The sequence below is a fragment of the Argiope bruennichi genome, chromosome 1 (genome assembly GCF_947563725.1).
Source record: "Argiope bruennichi chromosome 1, qqArgBrue1.1, whole genome shotgun sequence".
Lineage (NCBI taxonomy): Eukaryota > Metazoa > Arthropoda > Arachnida > Araneae > Araneidae > Argiope > Argiope bruennichi.
The window spans coordinates 97043552-97062606 of record NC_079151.1 but is presented as its reverse complement, the minus strand read 5'-3'; the positions used below and the strand labels follow the sequence as shown (position 1 = coordinate 97062606).

General features: G+C 27.1%; 1 protein-coding gene across 1 annotated transcript in view; it reads right to left on the bottom strand.

The window, feature by feature from the left end:
• LOC129981211 (uncharacterized) overlaps nt 1–19055 on the bottom strand; it is a 227903-nt gene that overhangs the window by 37235 nt on the left and 171613 nt on the right. Inside the window, exon 7 of the mRNA XM_056091956.1 lies at nt 295–440. Within this exon, the coding sequence (XP_055947931.1) occupies nt 295–440 (146 nt within the window). The remainder of the gene's footprint in view (nt 1–294; nt 441–19055) is intronic.

Here is a 19055-nt window from a genome sequence, read left to right as displayed (position 1 = left end):
ATTAGAGCATTGCACTTCACATACAGTAATGACTGATGCAGTATAAAAACATAATAAACAAACGATTGTACTTCAACGAAAGAAAAGATTGCGCTTCAGCCAAACAAAAGATGAATTTCCAGAAAGAAAACAAAAGCACAAAAAATCCGATTCAACAATCAACACATTCAAGGTGTTAACAATTCATGGAAAGAAAATAACACGAGTTGATTGAGCTCTGTGTCAGTGCCCGAGTTTTATCGTGCAGACAAAAAGGCTTTCCAGTTATAAAAGCGTTAAATTAAGACCACTTACTGTTGATGTCCGTGATTTCGAATTTCAGCAGCAGTGGGTCACCAACTTGGGCTGTGACCAGATCACGACCTTGACGATCCGTGACCTTCATAGTAACATTTGGTGCTCCAACGTTAACAGAGTGAGTGCCATAAGTCTGTACATCACTATAAAAAAATCAGAAAAAAAATTAATGAAATTTAATAATTATAAGTAGAAATCTATTATCTAAATAAACATTTATTGCATTAGAAAAATATATTTGAAGTAATAGAAGTATTAAACTAAATCAAACCAATTGCAAAGTTATTATGTAAGTTTACAATTGTTTAACGTAGTAATGTGAACGGAATTTTTCCGCCAATGAAATAAATGATGTTGCTATAAAATTTAAATAAATGGCGTTGCATTAAATGATATCAACGCATTTATTAGTTTAAGTGAATGTTCATAGTCTGAACTTACTATATTTTATTAAAAATTTTTTTAATTAATATCTTTATATATTTCTTAAAACGATGAAAATTTATTCCAAAATCTTTCTATCTTTATCTATCTTCAGATGTATTTTAGAGTGAATGCGGGGTTATTACGAGTAGAAGTGCCAGTGTCATCAGAATTTTTAAGTAGCAAATTAAAAAAACAAACGCTAACATTCATATTTAGGCTTAATGTTTTTTTCGAAACTAGGATTAACATTAAAAAAGAATTATCGTTTATATTTAAAACAAAATTAGCAGCAAATTCATAACAAGTGTTTATTGAAATAGCTAATAAATAAATAATAAAGAAAATAATCATATTGGAAATTGAATATAACGCATAATTTTCGTTTTCGAATAAAAGAATCAATTACAGTTCAGAAAATTAATAAATAAAAAAACCCTTTTGTTGCACATGTTTGCTTCTGTGCAAAGCATAAATAAAAAGAGTAAGAAAATATGATAAGTAAAATTATTTACCGGCGGAAATGATTACTACCATAGTGTACAGCATACAAGGAAATTATATTTGTTAGTACTATTCATATAATGCACTTATTTTAAGTACTAAGTCTATCAAAAATAAATAATATTTAAAGAAATTTATTTATTTATTTAAATATTATATATTTTATTTATATATAATTAAAATAATATCAGAATTATAATAAGTATAAAAATACAAACAACGAAACAAGAATGTTAGGTTTCAAAAATTTCTCGCTTCAATCGACATCCACAATAGTTTATAATGCCTCACATTTTCTACATTTTTACACAAAAAGTAACCATGCAAATGAAACATATCCACTTTAAGTCGATATATTGTAATTATGCAAAAAATATTTCAAGCTTTTCGTCCAAATCGAAATTAATACAACAGAACTCAGAATTTCACTATTTGATCCTTCTAACAATTGAAAGGGGAACATGAAAATAAACGAGATTTTACCCAAGAAAATATATTTAAATAATGAAATGCTTTACTAAAGTGAAAGATCGAGTAACAGCTACTTTTTTTTAATTCTTGAGTTCATTATCCAAGATCTTTCCCTAATGCATTCGCGCAATCTTATTTAGATCTATAATGACCTATACTACAACAGCAAGGTTTAATTAACAAGGAATTTTCATTATCACATTTGAGATATCGATCTTAATACCTTGTAAGCTGGTCATTAACTTGTTACCTTTCAGAGCACTGTGAGAAACAAAACAACGCACAAAAGCAATTACGGATTCTTTTTAATTTAGCTTTATTTACAAGATCAAATAACGAATGAAATGGATTTTCATCACTGAAGCTTTTCCCACATTGTCCAATAAATTTGTTGAAAAATCAATCTTTTTTTAAAAAAAATTAATATACACATACATTTTGTAAAATAAAAATGATCTTTTAAATATTGTTAACAAGCCTTGATATTCGTTTAAATCCATGTCTTTTTTCCTCGGTTGAGATTGTTTATGGTTGTTTATGATTATGCATTCAGCATTTTTTTAAATTTACGCATTTAAAAAGGCAAGCATAAATTTTATCTACAATTTTTTTTAAAATTTTTATAAACGAGTGCCATAAAACTTTTAAAGCCTTACATTGGCATCCATTCCCGAACACTTCAATCTATCTTCTTGCTAAATAAAAATAATCTCAATTATTAAAAAAAGAAATAAATTGTAAATTCATTTATTGAAAATCTTTTGCTATGATGGATTAGATTTATGAATTTTTTTAATATAGCTTATCACAACTTTTATTAGTATTCACAATTTTCATAAATATTTTTTTTAACTAATGCAATATATTTCTAACAAAAATATGAAACGAAATCAAATATTGACTTTCATCAAATCTACTACTCTCAATAAGTAATAATGAATTTAAAATATCTTGAAAATTTTGTTTAGATTTGTTCTTCCTGTTTTAGTTTTAAAATGATTCATCAATCGTTCATGTTTTTTTATATGATTGTTATGCTAGTTTAACAAAAATATAATGGATCGTATGTGACATTTTTTTTCTAAGATTATATTCTTCCAAACGATTAGATTCAACCAAATTGCTATTTTTACTTTTATTTGATTATTTTGAAATATCTCGGTTGTTTAAGAAAGAAATGATTAATAATCTGCTTTTAAACTTTTCTCTTAACATTTATCCCAAATTTATTAATGTGTTCAGGCAACTGTGCATTCAACTGTCTTTTTGATTTTCTGTCGCATTTTAATGTTTATATGCATGTGAGCTAAATGTGGAAATAAATGGTTTTGCTTATCGAATAAAACTTTCATGGATATGGATAATTTTGAATAATTAGTACGTTTTTTTTTTTTTCTTTTTTTGCTTTCAGAAGTTATATTTTTTCTTCAGTGGTTATAAATTGATCAATATTTTAGTCTAATGATGTGTTGAAATGCGAAAAGAAAGAATTTTTTTTTTATCAAATTATAAAAGTATGGCTTTATTTCACAAAACAATTTTCGATTCCAAAGTCTTATGTACAGTATTTATCTATACAAATTACACATGCAGTACATCTATATATATAATCCGATTCGTAAATTCAAAAATTTACTTATTTAATTAAATAGAATCCATATATAATAAATATAATTCAAATTATTTAAATAATTTGATTTGATGAACTAACAATTTGTTCTTTGAAAATCTCTAATCGATCGTTTATTAGCCAGTTAATTGTTTTTGACGAGTATGCTCGTCATGGAAAAAGTACAAAATTTTGCGTTATAAAGAGTTTATTCGTCAGGAGTAATAAGTAGTGACAATTTGCAGTTTGAAATACAATTTTGGTAAAAACTCAAATATATTCGTAAATTTCAAGATGTTAAAAATATTTTGAGGCCAAATCGAAATCAAAGGAACAAATAAAAGATTATTATGCGCTATACCATGCTTTGCTGAATACCATTCTCTAACAGCAAATTAAAATAAGAAATTAATTTTTTTTTGTTTCTTTTCATTCATATGCAAAAAATGTATGTTAGTTTAAGTAAATAAATAAATGTGATTATTTAAATAAAAAATATAAATCATTCCTTTACAACATAATTTCATACTACACAAACTCTGTGTTGACGAGTACACTCGTCATCGCTAATTTCTTTTAATACAATTTAGATACGCATTTTCCGAAGAGGTCAAAACAGTTAAGTGGTTAATAAACATGAAATTAATTTTAAGATATGTTCCAGCACAGTAAAATTTTAAGATTTTTAAACTATTCACTTATGAATACTATGTTATAATTTGAAACAAATTCAAACTACGTATTAGAAAATCTCCTGAAGCGAAACTTTTACGAACACTTACAGCAATCTTAAATCTTTAAATAATGACACCTGTATTTGTTGAACAGAAATGCAGCGAAATTTTTATAAAAGCTGTAAAAATACTTTTCTTTTCGTTTCAGAAATCTTAATTACCATAACGTTAGGCATCCCCTCAAGTAGTAAGATTGTGACAGAGATACTTAAAAGCAAACATCAGTAAGAGGTAATTTATTTATGGAAAGTTCGGAGCAAAGCCTGCGATATTTAATTGGTCGACGGCGCTCACGAGACTGCATAAGCGAATTTTATTGGCTAATTGTAATTCCCTTTTGGGAGATGGAAAGACAGGATGACGTTCATTTAATGAAGGAAATCGGAGACTCGCAACACCCGGGGAAATTAACACAGATTGAAGAGTTTCCAATGGTTGCATCCATCCATACATAATGAAAATGGGGAACTACACCTGGTATTGATTTGGAATTTAAACAAAGCAGCAGAAAATTGAATGCAGGCAGTTCGACAGTACTGCTTTATATACTTCTGATCAATAGCATCCATTGGATATAATGGCTCAGATTTCAAAGATTTGCATGCTTTTAGTACAGAATTTTTCAAATAAAAATCTTGTTTTAATTCATTGTTAGAAATTGACGAGGAAATACTTTTGCATAATATCCGGATAGACGCTCGTGATACTTTTATATTATTCATAGATAGTTGCTTGTTAAAAGTAATAGAGTGGCAGTTATAATGATGTCTTCTCTAATCAAGGCGCAGTAATTATTTTATAAGTCGACGGATATAGACATATATTTCCAGTAGGAACACAATCATTAAAAGATATCAAGAACTATGTTTTATGTTGTTTGAATCAATAAAAACCTTTATGAAAGAATTTCGAAGTATAAATTTTCATAAATTCTACGATCTTATTGGTCATATATATTAATTTTTATATACTAAAAAGTTAAATAAAAAAATTCTCCATTTCTAAGATCAAACTTAACAGAATTATAATGTTTAGAATTAACACATTTTAGATTATTTTAGAATACTTTAGAATCACCTCGAGGAAGATTCATCAACCAATAAATAGATGGTAGTTGATAGGTTTAAAATAATGAAATTGAAAATTTAATAATTTGTTCAATTTTAGTCACAGAAAACAGAATTTTCTCCAAAAAATTAGAATTTGAATATAATTTTACGAAAATGATAAACTAAGTCGAGGAAATGTATAAAAATTTAAATAAACTTTTTTAGCTATATGTTTATAGACACAGATAACACAAGCCCAATTTTTATGCTGAACCATAATTAGAGTGGAACAGGCGACAATATTAATAAATTTAAGTCAAGAATTTTTTTGTTGTTGTTTGTAAAAATGGGTGAATATAATTCATAATTGTGAAATAAAATGTCCAATAAACCATTATATACTTAAGAGAAGTGTTTTCCTGTCGACTTTCTCATGTCATTCCAAAACAAAGCGTATTTTGTATTTAGCACCATCATAAAGTGCAAAGAATCGAGTATGCATTATGAACTTTTTCTCGCTGATCGAATATGCATTCCAAATTTAACAGAAATCAGTAATTTTGAAATGAAGGTCATATAAGAATTTTATTTAGTTAGTTATGTCCTTTTGAAATTATATAATACATATGCAAATAAACAGACCGACAGCTTTCTGTAAAACGAAATTGATCCAAAACTAAACACAAATCTATAGCTTAAGACCAAAGAATTAAAAAAAAATTACTAAAATTTATCTATCTAGCTTGCTGTTATGTTTTATTGTATTTAAATATACACGAAAAGGCAAACCTATTTGCCATTAACTAGTAAATGGTTTAATCCAAAATTTGTTAAGAAAACTAAAATTTTAGAGATAACTTTACAAGCTAAATACCATCTATATATATTATTATTATATTTTCAAGCTTCCTTGCTTACAGGAATATGCGCAACCTTTCTTTTGATATATTTTGCTCTTAACGGATGTCTATTGATTTTATGTAAAGGCCATATACTAAATTTTATTCCTCTGTCTCGATCGTTTGCTCATAAATATCGTTTTGCTCATTCTATCGATAATAGACAGATATTATTTCAAAAATGTTTCTTCGAAACCATTTTGGATTAAAAGATGTAGTTTCATCATAATCTCAAATTCATCATAATCAAAAAGGGAAAAGATATTTTTAGTAAGCAAATGCCAGAAATTTTCTGACTGATTCTATATATTACTAATGCCCGGAATGGCAATAGTGGATAGGATGTTAAAATTAACCAATGAGGGGATTATGACAAAAATTTTAATCTTGCTGGAAATTATATATTTATATAAACAATATTTTATTTACTTATTTATCTGCCAATTGGGCAAAATTTAAACGCAGTTAAAAATAAATATTAAATTTCTACTTTAATTACACAAATCCCGCTTTGAATCCTATATTTTACAAGATGAATCGATTGTTCTGGTGTCAGAAATTGTGCTTTGCACATTTCATTTCATAAACAATTATGGTATTTGTTACAGACAATTAGCTATAGATGAAAAAGAATGAAAAAGAAAAGCATTTGTACCTGTCACAGTTATTTTATTTTCTAGCTTACATCTGAAATTATTCTAAACTTTACAATACACATGTATGTTTTTTATTTTAAAACAAAACTGTATTATGTCGACTTTTTTTATAAAAACTAAATTTCTCTTAAAACAATGAATAAATCATTTTGCATTTTGGCATATTTTAAAATTTCTTTCATTCTAATCGACATCAGAGGTCATATTCATTAGCAATGTTGATTTCAACACAAAAAAAAAACTGACAGTTCGTTTATTGCAAACTTTAAATTACAGACAGTGTTGATTAAAAAACATAGAAATATTACTTTTTGGCAGACATCGTAATCTAACTCTAGAGAATTGATAGCTAAGTGCAGGAAAAATTTAAGATGACTCTTTATCGTTTATAAAGAATTAAGGAAATCTATATTTTTTTCTGACTTTCAAATTTTTACTGTCTATAGTTTTGCCTTTGAATAATTTATTTTAATTACGCAGAAAATTTTCGGAAGCTTACATTTCAATAAGAAATTTATCTTTATTTCATCGATAGTAATTTAAAATAGAAGTAAAACGCAGTGGATTGATTGGGAATTATGCAACATTAACTGTTTTCTTTAATTATAAAGTGAATTAATACTCAGGTTTCACATTTCAGGGAGTTTAATTTGTTTGTATTTAGATATTTTTACCTTTTAATATTAAAAAACAAGATCTATTTTAGGATGGATTTCACAATTTTGAACATGGTGATATGACGAGTTTGGCTCTGCTCCAACACTACAAACTTTGGTACCACACTAACAACAGCGAATTTAAAATGCGCCAAATTCACTTAGTTGGCGATTATTTGATGTAATCCTCCAGCACCGTAGCCAAGGTTCAATTATCAGCCATTACTGCCTTTAAGTGCGAGATCTAATTAACAGCACTGTAAGTAAGTAACGAAATAACAACACTGTAGTAAGTCCATCCAGCAATGATTTTCTAATTCCTTAGTGTGTAATGATTTATCTTATTTTATATTAAAAGTTGTTTAGGATATTCTAAAATAAATATTACATTCAAGACAAATAATTGTAATTTTTGATTAACGAGAACATAGTTCATATAAAAAATATTATAGCACAGCATTAACGCTTGAGCATGAAACATTTGAAGTATGAGTAATAGTTACGATAAATATGCATTTATAAAGCACCCAAAAGTTCTTATAAATCATAAATAATTTTCGCGCTTTTATTGAAGGATGTCATTATTCTATGGGCATGCTAAATTAATTCTTGAAAAATTCCCTCTTAGAGCATCCATGAATTGCAAGCTGCGTCCTAGATTTTCGATACGAGTTTTTTTTTAAAAAAAAAGATATAACTGAAATTTATTTTAATTAAAATAACTTTCCATTTAAAAACCACATGAACTTAAATTTGAAACTTGTCCCGAATTTTGAAGAACGAAATCGGATTTTCCTCCCCCTCCAGCCTCTAACTTCACATTATATCAGTGAGTGATCGTTTGACCCATCCGGGATTTAACACACAGACAGACAGAGAGAGAGAGAGAGAGAGAGAGAGAGTGGGGTAAAAGATTAATGCTGCTATATCAATTGATCAGGGTTCAAAATTCTAATTTTATTATCTTTCCTTCTTGTATTTTTTAAAGTATAAATTAATGTAATAAATATCTTAACCAAATTCAATCTGATGCATTATTTTCCCAATAAATATGGTATAGGAGTTAGTTCCTCTCGTTAGAAAAATGCCATTAGATTGGAATGCTTTACTTTTTTTCTTCGGTCCTGTTTATATGAGAAAAATTACAGAAAATAATGGAGTGTCAGTGGAAGGCAGTTTGCTTTTTGAATACCCTTTTCTAGCTTATTTTAATTATTTATGCTTGTCCAAAATACTTTAGTGTTCCTTCAACATTTGTTTTTAAGTATACAATTAAACTTTTTCGAAAAACCAAAAAAACTAAATGTCGTATTCTTCGCTCAGGAGTATGACACACAAATGCATCAATTCCATAAAATTAATAATTTTTTTCAACAACTGTACACAAGTTTTCATGAAAAAGTGAAATATATCGAATCTAAATGCATATAAAAAAATTCATGGATGCTTTATGAAGAAATGTCTGCATTCTTTTAGTGCAGATGTTTCTCTGTCAAGGTGCAACAACACTTAAATAAAGTTAAACAATGTTGAATAGTTATAGAACAAAGTGGTCCAAAGTGGAAGCATTTATCACACTATTTTATGCAAACACTAACGCTGAAATATGCTGGCAGCTGACAAATGAGAAAATAACTATACCCATCACGTCAAAAGTGAGAAAATAATGGATTCTTTCCGATACAAAAATAAGAGCAGAGAGCAAAATAAAATTTCTTCTCTACAATACATTTCGAGCTCAGTGGGTCGAATGTTTAGCCTGTAGTCCTTTCACAGTAATGGATGTAATTGCACAAGGTACGAGAGAAATGTAATAGGAAAAAGGATTTTCTTCTTTTATATATCCTTTTCTCTTTTATATATATCCTTTCCTCAGAGACTTTTTTTGCTCCCAGTTTCGATCTTTTGTTGCAGACAAAAGATTGCGGTCAACCATGCGTAGTTAATGCAATTTTTTATGCCAAAGTTTTCTTTGAAGTCCCTTTTCTTTTATCGCTACATGCGAATGCAGACGCTTGAATAGAAAATGACATTTGGTATTTTTTTGTTGATTATATGTCCACTGATGGTTGCCAGATGACTCCCAAGTAACAGTCACTGAACATTCTTTTACCTTAAGAAAACACTTTTTTTAATACCAAGTCAGCTAGACATTGATGAAACTTCAACGTTAATTACATTGATTCTTTCTGAAAATGACTCATCGATAAATAATTAATAATTTGGTTTTCCAATTTTTTTCTTGACAAATTAATGATTATTTGAAATATGATTATTTTACTCTTTGTTATGAAGTCCAATATTTAATTAAGGATAATTTTGTTATTTTCATGTCACTTTTCGATCATTTTAATACAAATCTGTGCCAGCAATTTGATTCACCTTGTAAAAAAAGCATTCAAAATGGAATTGATTTTTTTTATTCAAGAGATCTAGAGAATTATCTGCCTTGAGTTATACAACGACAGAATCATACCAGAGATATATTATAGAAAATAACAATACAAAAAATTACATTATGCTATTATAGCGTTCAATTGCATTATTTAAGTTTACAAAAAAAAAAGCTGTTTACTTCATTGAAAAGGTATGCAGATCTATTCTAGAGAGTTGTACATTATTAATGATGAAATAGCGATTTTTATAGGCAATATGAATGTAAAGCTGTCAGTTTAAATCTTGTCATACTGTTATTTAATATAATTTAGAATAAGGTAGCATGAACTAAAAAGAAACCATTGTAATTTTGTGATCCAATTATATGAAGCTTTTTCTAGTTTGTCTGTAAACGAAGCAAATATTGATTAATTCTTCTAAAAAGTTTTGACAAAGACTTTTCTGGCTCATAATTGTAGCATATAAGGGTAATATTTCAACTGTTCACCATTTCCACCTTTTATGGTGAAAAACTGGTAGATATTTCAAAATCGAATAATAACTATTTGTTCAATAAAAAATAACTTTACTAAAAACATAAGTGCGAGGTGCTATATCTCAGAATAGCACTAACTTTATCAATAATTTAATAATACTGTTGAAAATGTTAAAAATAAGAAGAAAAAAAAATTAGAAGAGGGGGAGATAAGAATATGACAGAAGTTTGTTCGATAAATTAAAAAAAAATGAGAATCAGTTCAGTATTTAAATAAAATAAACTAAAACAAATTGATCAACACCTCTAGTCATTTTTATAAAGTTTATTTCATAACAAATAAAAATACATTCATGAAAATAAAATGATTAAGAGAATTTTAAACGACTTCTAGATTTTTTATGCTTATGAAATTAAATTTTCGAAGATGTTGAAATATATGAAGATAAGTAATCTACTTTCCTTATTATTTGAATAAGCATCTGTTCTATTTTCAATTAGGACCCATTAATATTTTGTATCTAAAAACTTAAGCAATTGCAGACATAGTATATATATATATATATATATATATATATATATATATATATATATATATATATATATATATATATATATTACTTGCTTAATTTAAAGATTATCACTTTAAAATCTCAAATTATATTTATAACGAGTCTCAAAATAAATTTATATCCATTAAATGTCCACTTTTGTATAATTTACAACCAATTTATTTACACAGTAAAAAAAAGTACATATTTCTTTTCCTCTCTTTCTATGTATATTCTACAAAAAAAATAATAATTAAAAAACACATACAAAAGAAGAATTTGTTTTTATTAAAAACTTATTCGGACAAATTTCATGTTTCTTAATGTAAAAAAATGCTAATGTTTCTTGTTTATATTTTATTTATGGATTAGATTGCTTCCTTTCAGTTTATTTTTGTATCATTAATTTGAAGGGAATGTGGTTTGTATACATGTTGAATTAAGGAAATTCAAAATAAAGTAAATATTGAATAAATACTTTTAACTAAATATCGTTTTGAATATTAGTTACTGAAATTCTAGAGTTCATAATCATAAGTAAAAAAAAAAAAACATCTCTCCTGGTATATTTTATTGAAAATAATTATAAGATGATTCTTGTAAATACTAAACAATATTCTAAATCTTTTTTGTATCAAAATGTTATAAATACAAAGGAATAAAAAAAATATTCTTATTAAATAATCTTTTTTTGTATCAAAATGTTATAAATACAAAGGAATAAAAAAATATTCTTATTTGCAATGGTCTCAATTAGTCTTTGATGATCTACAATGCTATCTGTAAATTATTTAACAATATATTTTCATATGTTAAATAATATTAAACAAAATCATATACATTTAACAATGGCAAATTTTAAGATCACTTCATTATCTCCTTCTCACTTTTTTTTTCCTTTTATTCAAGCTTTTGAATAAAAATGGCAAATTCTTTTATTTTAATTATTTTCTACATTCCGTCTTTTTTTTAAAACTAACCGATTATTATAAATAGTATGGAATCTTAAAATCAGTTATTCTCAAATTTACTAATAAAGTAACAAGACATTCTTCATTTTTAAATATTTAATTAGTTTAGTTGTTTAAATCATAATTATGTTTAGAAAATACTAAAATGAAGTATTATGACCGAGAACATAAGATTATGAAAGATCTAGGAACTCTAGCATAATAAAAAACGAGTGAAAATTCGATTATAAAATTCCTTTTTTAATATCACAAAAGTCAATTGAAATAAAAAAAAATTAAAAATGAAGAACAACATCTTTAAGTTACCTAATAAGACTTATGAAGTATGTTTAAGATGCCCTTTAAAAGTACTTACATTGTATACAATAGGCTTGAAGTTGAATTTTCATGAGAAACTTCATTTCAAAGCCATGTCTGAAAGCTTTATTTCGTATATCAAAACAAGAATATAGATACTTTTACATTTTTGGAGAGTTTAAAGAATCCATATGCCTTCCTTCATATTTAGTTTGTTATTTCGCATTGATTATTACCATATTTCTCAAACATCCCGCATATATTTCGATAAGTATTCAAATTACAGTTACATCGCTGTATTCGAATTTCAAAGAAGTTACTAAGCTACAATATATAGTTGTCTTTTCTGTATTATCCAATCAATATCGATATCACTTCGTTTCGTATTCAGTCGTTCGAAAAGAATATGGTTAATTTATTTCTTTCAGGAACAAGAATAGAATCAATACCATTTTCCGAGGTACTGTAGGGAGATCTAACAAAGACACGTAACTCGTCAGGGAGGGGTTGCTGAGGAATTTGAAATGATCGATTTTTCGGGGAAACTTATGCTTTATATTTAGGGATTTTCTGAAAAAATGAAACAGGATGGAATGAACGCAAACTAAATAAACAGAAACTGAATAAATGAATAAATAAACTAACCTACAAACGATGAATGTTCAAACACTGGTATTTGAAATTTAGATAAGGTGCGTTGTCTTCCTTTTAGTCGCGAATACATATTCTACTGTAATGTTTTTAAATAGCCTGTGATGAAGTTTCTTCGAAAAGTATATTCAAAATGATAATCCTTTGAGTTATATTTCTTAAAATATGCAACATATTTATGGGAAACTAGGAAGTATTTTTTTTAGACTTTGTTCATGATTTTATATGTTACTTTTGCTGGATAAGAAAGAAATGAAAAGATAAGGAGATAGATAATTTAAAATGACCGCAGAAGAATTCTTTCAACAAGCCACTAATAAAAATTTGCAGTACTTTTCATTACAGTAATGAATATTATTCAATGGCATTAAAATAATAGTATCAATTAAAGTGACTACAGTTCCCCATGTCACTTTTAACAGGCTATTATTAATAATTTTTCGCAAACAAAGACGGAAAGAAATAATTTGGAAACAGTATAGAAGATGTAAATTTTGTATGCATATTTAATAATTCCTCGATATGACTTCCTTTGGTTGCACAAGCAATAGCCATTAGGTAATGCATTTCATATCACACATTGTAAACAAGACCTGTAGTCATTATTGCACGTTCAGTAATCACATGCATAGTTCACAAGTGGTTATTTAAAAAATAAATTCACTGTTTTCATTTCATTAGAATATGTCTTATACTCTGACTGGATGCTTATTTGTGAGTAGCAATGAACGAACAGAAGGTATACATAGAGAATTCTTCACATATTAGTGAATGACTACCTCTCTTTCTTTGCGAGTAGCAATGAACGAATTAAAGATAAGCATAGAGAATTCTTCACATATTAGTGAATGACTACCTCTCTTTCTTTGCGAGTAGCAATGAACGAATTAAAGATAAGCATAGAGAATTCTTCACATATTAGTGAATGACTACCTCTCTTTCTTTGCGAGTAGCAATGAACGAATTAAAGATAAGCATAGAGAATTCTTCACATATTAGTGAATGACTACCTCTCTATCTTTGCGAGTAGCAATGAACGAATTAAAGATAAGCATAGAGAATTCTTCACATATTAGTGAAATGGACTACCACTCTTTTTTAGTATAAAACAATGAAAGAATAATAGGTGAGTATAAAGCATTATCCACATAGTAGTGAAATGGATTATTTTTCTATCATTACGGGTAGCTCGTTTATTAACGAGCTGAAGGTAAGCGAGGAAAATTCTTCACACATTAGTGAAATGGATTACCACTCTTTTTTATTATAAAACAACGAACCAATAATAAGTAAGTATAAAGAATTATTTACATAGTAGTGAAATGGATTACCACTCTTTTTTAACATAAAACAACGAACAAATAATAGTTAAGTATAGAGGATTATTCACATAGTAGTGAAATGGATTACTTCTCACTCATTAGAGGTAACAGTGAAAAGAGCTGGAAGCAAAGATAATTCTTCATGTAGTAGTAAAATGGGTAAATAAGCTACAATCCTTGCTGACATCAGCGAAAAATTTGAAGATAAATATAAAAAAAAATTCTTCATATAGTTATGAACAGGTCTACTAATTTTCCTCAGTGAAGAAATGAACAAACTGAAAGGAAGCATAGAAATTTTTTTACAAAGTAGGAAAAAGAATTATCACACTTTTTTCGTTTACAACTAGGGATTGCAATACCGGAATACCGAATACCGGTATTTTGAGCCATTTGTACAATTTTGTAATACCGGTATTCACAAGTTTAAATACCGTTTTTTGGGTATTTACTAGAAATTTTTAAAATTGTCTCCATGATATGTTCAGGGATCGCCAACATAGCAAAATAGTATACGTCTTTGTTTTCATGTCTCCCAAACAGGCGAAATTAATTAGCTAATTAATGGCTTAAATAATTGATTAAACCTAAATTAGCGAAACACGTATTATCCCTGAAAGAAGATATTGTATCCATAGCGACTGATGGAGCAACAGTTACGAAAAAAGTTGGAAAGCTGATTGGTTCAAATCAGCAATCGTGCTATGATCATGGGATTCAATTAGGAATAATAGATGTATTACACAAAAAACAGAAGAATCCAAATACTGTGGATATAGAAACTTCGGATTCCAACTTTGAAGAGAGTGAGAGTGATAATGATAATGAAGATAATGACAATGTAATTGTTGAAGAAGATATTGCTAATGAGGATGAAATATGAGACCATCAAGAATTGCTTCCTATAATTTATAAAGTTAGCAATAAATAAAGTTATTAGCGAAAAATAAAAACCTTTCAACGAACCAAAATACAATACAGAAATCAACTATATCCAAAACCATCCGACGATAAATCGATTTATTTGAAGATGAGGGATTTACAGGTAAGTACTTGGAAAAAGTATATGGCGCATTGCTAACCGTTCCACCAACAAGCGTAGACGCCGAAAGAGCATTTTCAACAGCTGATAATTTTTGCACAAAATTACTTTTCAGGCTTAATGACAGTACAATCAATGCATTATGTTTTTTAAGATCGCATTTTAAAGATTCGTAATAGTACCACAGACTGATTAGTGATATTTACACTTTTTTTGTGATTTAAATAAATAAAATGTTCCTTTACTTTTTTGAGATTCTTTATATACTGTTATAACTTATAGGTTACAAATTATTTTCTGTGATGTTTACACTCTCTAATAAAATGGCAAATAAAACAAAGAACACCTGTGTTTTCTTCCTTTTTCTAAAATTTCTAATACCGGTATTAAAACCAGTAAACGAGCTAAAGGTAAGTATAAAGAATTCTTTATTTGATACAGAAATGGACAATCACATGAATGTTATAGGAGTGACGGCGAAACCTTTACTCTTTGCATGATTTAAGATTAAATTGATCTTTTGATGACCGAAAAAAGTTACATGGAGCAGTCATAAGTATGCAAATGACAATTTTAGATTCCCTCTATATTGTGTTCAAATATTTTCTTATTAGTTTTTGTTGCAAAGATGCTATAGACGTTTGTAACCGGTACAATTGTTTTGAAACACTTTGCATAATGAAAAACATTATTTCTGATGATCTTATGATGAACATTTCTGTGGTGAAATATTCTATACTGAAAAATTTTAGTGTTGAATAAATTGAAAAAGTGAGTGGCACAAAAATAGCAAAGCCATCATTATATACTTAATTAAAGTGTAATTGTGCTGCTATACAGATAGCAAAGAGAAATTTCTTCCGTATATTTCAGATTCAAAAAATTCATTCCTTTGTTATTATAGTTGTTGAGTTATTAAATTCAAATATTTAAGCAAGAAAATAAACATTTCTCTATAAAAAACATAGTTTTTTTTTCTAGAATATTTTTGTTTGGTCTAGTAAAAATTTTTATATATCTGGTAACCTTAAGCTGATTAATCTTATTGTTAAGCTGAGAAACTTAACGAAATATCTTAGTTCCTAACAATTGTAATGAAACAGTAACGTTTGGATACATTATTATTACATTTGGTTTTACTTCATTTGTTAGATTAGAATCCTGTATATTACAAGAATGGCCATTAAGATTGGATACAGTTGTATTGACCTGAGGCCAAATGGAGCTAGAGAAAAAATCCATTTCAGATTTTTTTTTAAAATATGAAAGATGTTTTATAATATTTCATTTATTTTTACCGCATAATTTTATAATTTTACTGTTCAAGTGATGCGCCTACCATCTAAGAGTTTCTGTGCAAGATACCCCAATTCCTTTCAATGCTGTAAGTTGTGTACAAATTACGTGTGTTATGCAATAAGTGCAATCATAAGATGACACGCAAGAGTTACACTATTATATTGAAAAAAAAACCCTATGTAATTATTTCGCATTTGAAAAGATAGGTCAGAATATACACTCATTTTAATGCATCAACTGACACCAAATAACTTTAAATAAATCAAAAATAACTTTTTCAATAAGGAAAAAAGATGAGATCAGAGAAATTACATGAAATAATATAAGTATTTTTATAAAAATGTTGCATTTGTAACCACTTTTAATAAAGTTCTTCGGTAATTCTGCAATACGATACGATTTAAGGAAGATAAAAAGTAATGAAGAATTGTATTATATAGAATGTAAATAATTTCAAATGCAGATATAATAAGTAAAAGATGTTAATATTATATATATATATATATATATACTAAAGTATTCACAAGTGACAACATAATTAAAGGAAGAATTACCTTAAAGATAAAATAATACAATCCAATAATAAATACAATATATAATTAAAACATCACATTAAATTCCTGAAATCAAATGAAGTATACCAGCTACTCAGAATTGTGACTGTTTTTCAATACATAAAGGTATATTTGATGGATTTAGATAGATTAATATCTTACCGGCGAATTTTCTTGTTTCAGAAAACAGTTCTTTCCTACAATACAATTCTCGATTCAATTAAAATATGACAAGGAAAATTAGAAAATATAATTAAGACGAAAGCAGGTCTTGCAATGAACTTTCTAAATGAGTCAAAGGTGTTAAAGAATACATAAAAAAATTAAATCAGTGTATTAGTAGGCTAGTAGTATAGACGTAAAAATATGTGACAGTCTACAAACAATTCACTTAAAAAGCTGCCACTCATGCGCAGATTATAACAAAAGAAACAGTAAACTGAACTCTCCAGACAATAAATAGCAGCCAAGAATCTCATTATTCACTTCACTTCACAAGTGTAAGATGGCAGACGGCTACTCAAGAATTGGAACGCTTGAGTAGCAGTTAATTATGTCTAATCTACATAATCCCAGCTTCAGTCATTTAATCCAGTTAATTAAACGAAAAACATACTTCAGAAAAATGTCAGAGTTCTTAAAAAAAGAAACCGTCAAGTTAATTCTTTTTTTTTTCTTCACTCTTCATTAATATTTATGTCAAACGTTTGCAAGAATTTTTCTATGAATGGAGTCTAATTCTCCCAGAGTTTTTTTTCAATATTGTAATGAGAAATGATTCATTAAAAGAATTAATCCAAATGAATAAATTCAAAGTTTCCTGATTAAAATAGTTATCATAAAAATAAAACAAAATGAAGTCAAAGGAAGTCTTTTTTTCCAAGTTAATGTTTGTCTTTCAAGTATTTAAGTTGTCATTATGAAGATATTAGAAACTAAGAAAAAGTGCGAGACAAAGTAACATAAAATTATGCATCAAATATTTTTCGTTTCAAATATATTTCGTTTCAAAATTTTGTTTCTTTTAATTCAATTCAATTTGAAAACAAAAATTATTTAAATATGCGGCATTAATAATACTTCAGTTAAATTAATTTTATTCTATCATTGATTCAGTGCTACTGATTCGGACCAAAATTACTTCTTTCATGATAATTCATTGTTGAAAGCAAATACATTAATCAATCATAAGAATGATTAAAATTTTTGTTATAATACAAACTATTAATGACAACACCTGATTTATTTTACATAATATAAATTATGTAATAAACATTTAAAATAGAACAGAAAATTTTAACATTTTCTAATTTTCTGAATATATAAATTGTCATTTGAAAATATGAACTTGAAAAAAAGAAAATAAAGCTATGCAATTTAATTTCCAAATATTTCATATTTTTGTCCAGTTTATTTCAAATAAAGTTTTTTTAGCTGATTAGAAGAGAAAATATGATTTTTTTTTCATTTTTTTAGACATTCAGTGAAATTATGATATGAAATGTTCGGTGCAGTGGGAAAATGCAAACTACAATTATATTTAAATAAACAATGCAGCCTTGACTAATTAAGTAATTTCTTTAACAAACATTTATTTGAATTTAAATAGGTTAAGAAATTTTTTAAATACGATTCAACTTAAATATAATACAAACACAATTTCATTCGACACACTTAATTTCTGGTTATAGTGTATAACAGATTTTCAGTGAAATTTAAAAGAGATATTTTGGTAACTTGCATAACTGACATAAATCTAATATTTATTCCACTTATGTATTTAAAATATTGTTGTCTGGATTAATATTGCTTACAGATAATAAGGCAAGGATGATAAGAAATCTATCTATTTCTTTAAATTAGTGTAAAGTTCATCAAAAGAACACACTCAAAAAGTGATGCGTTGACTGTAAAGGATATTCTAATGAAATTCAGAAATTGCTTATTCTTTCATGATTAATAATAAACATGTTAAAAACAAAGAAGGGGAAAATAAATTTTATTTAGAATTGTTGGTTCAGTCGCAAAAAGAAAAAAAAAAATCAAATTTAGCACTACGGAAATCTTTTCTGTAATATTATATATATATAAACTTCCGTCTGAATACTGAAATATTGAAAATTAACAGCCTATTCATTTTTATTCACAGGATTAAAACAGAAAGAAGAAGAAGAAAAAAAGAAAACTCAGCGGAATAA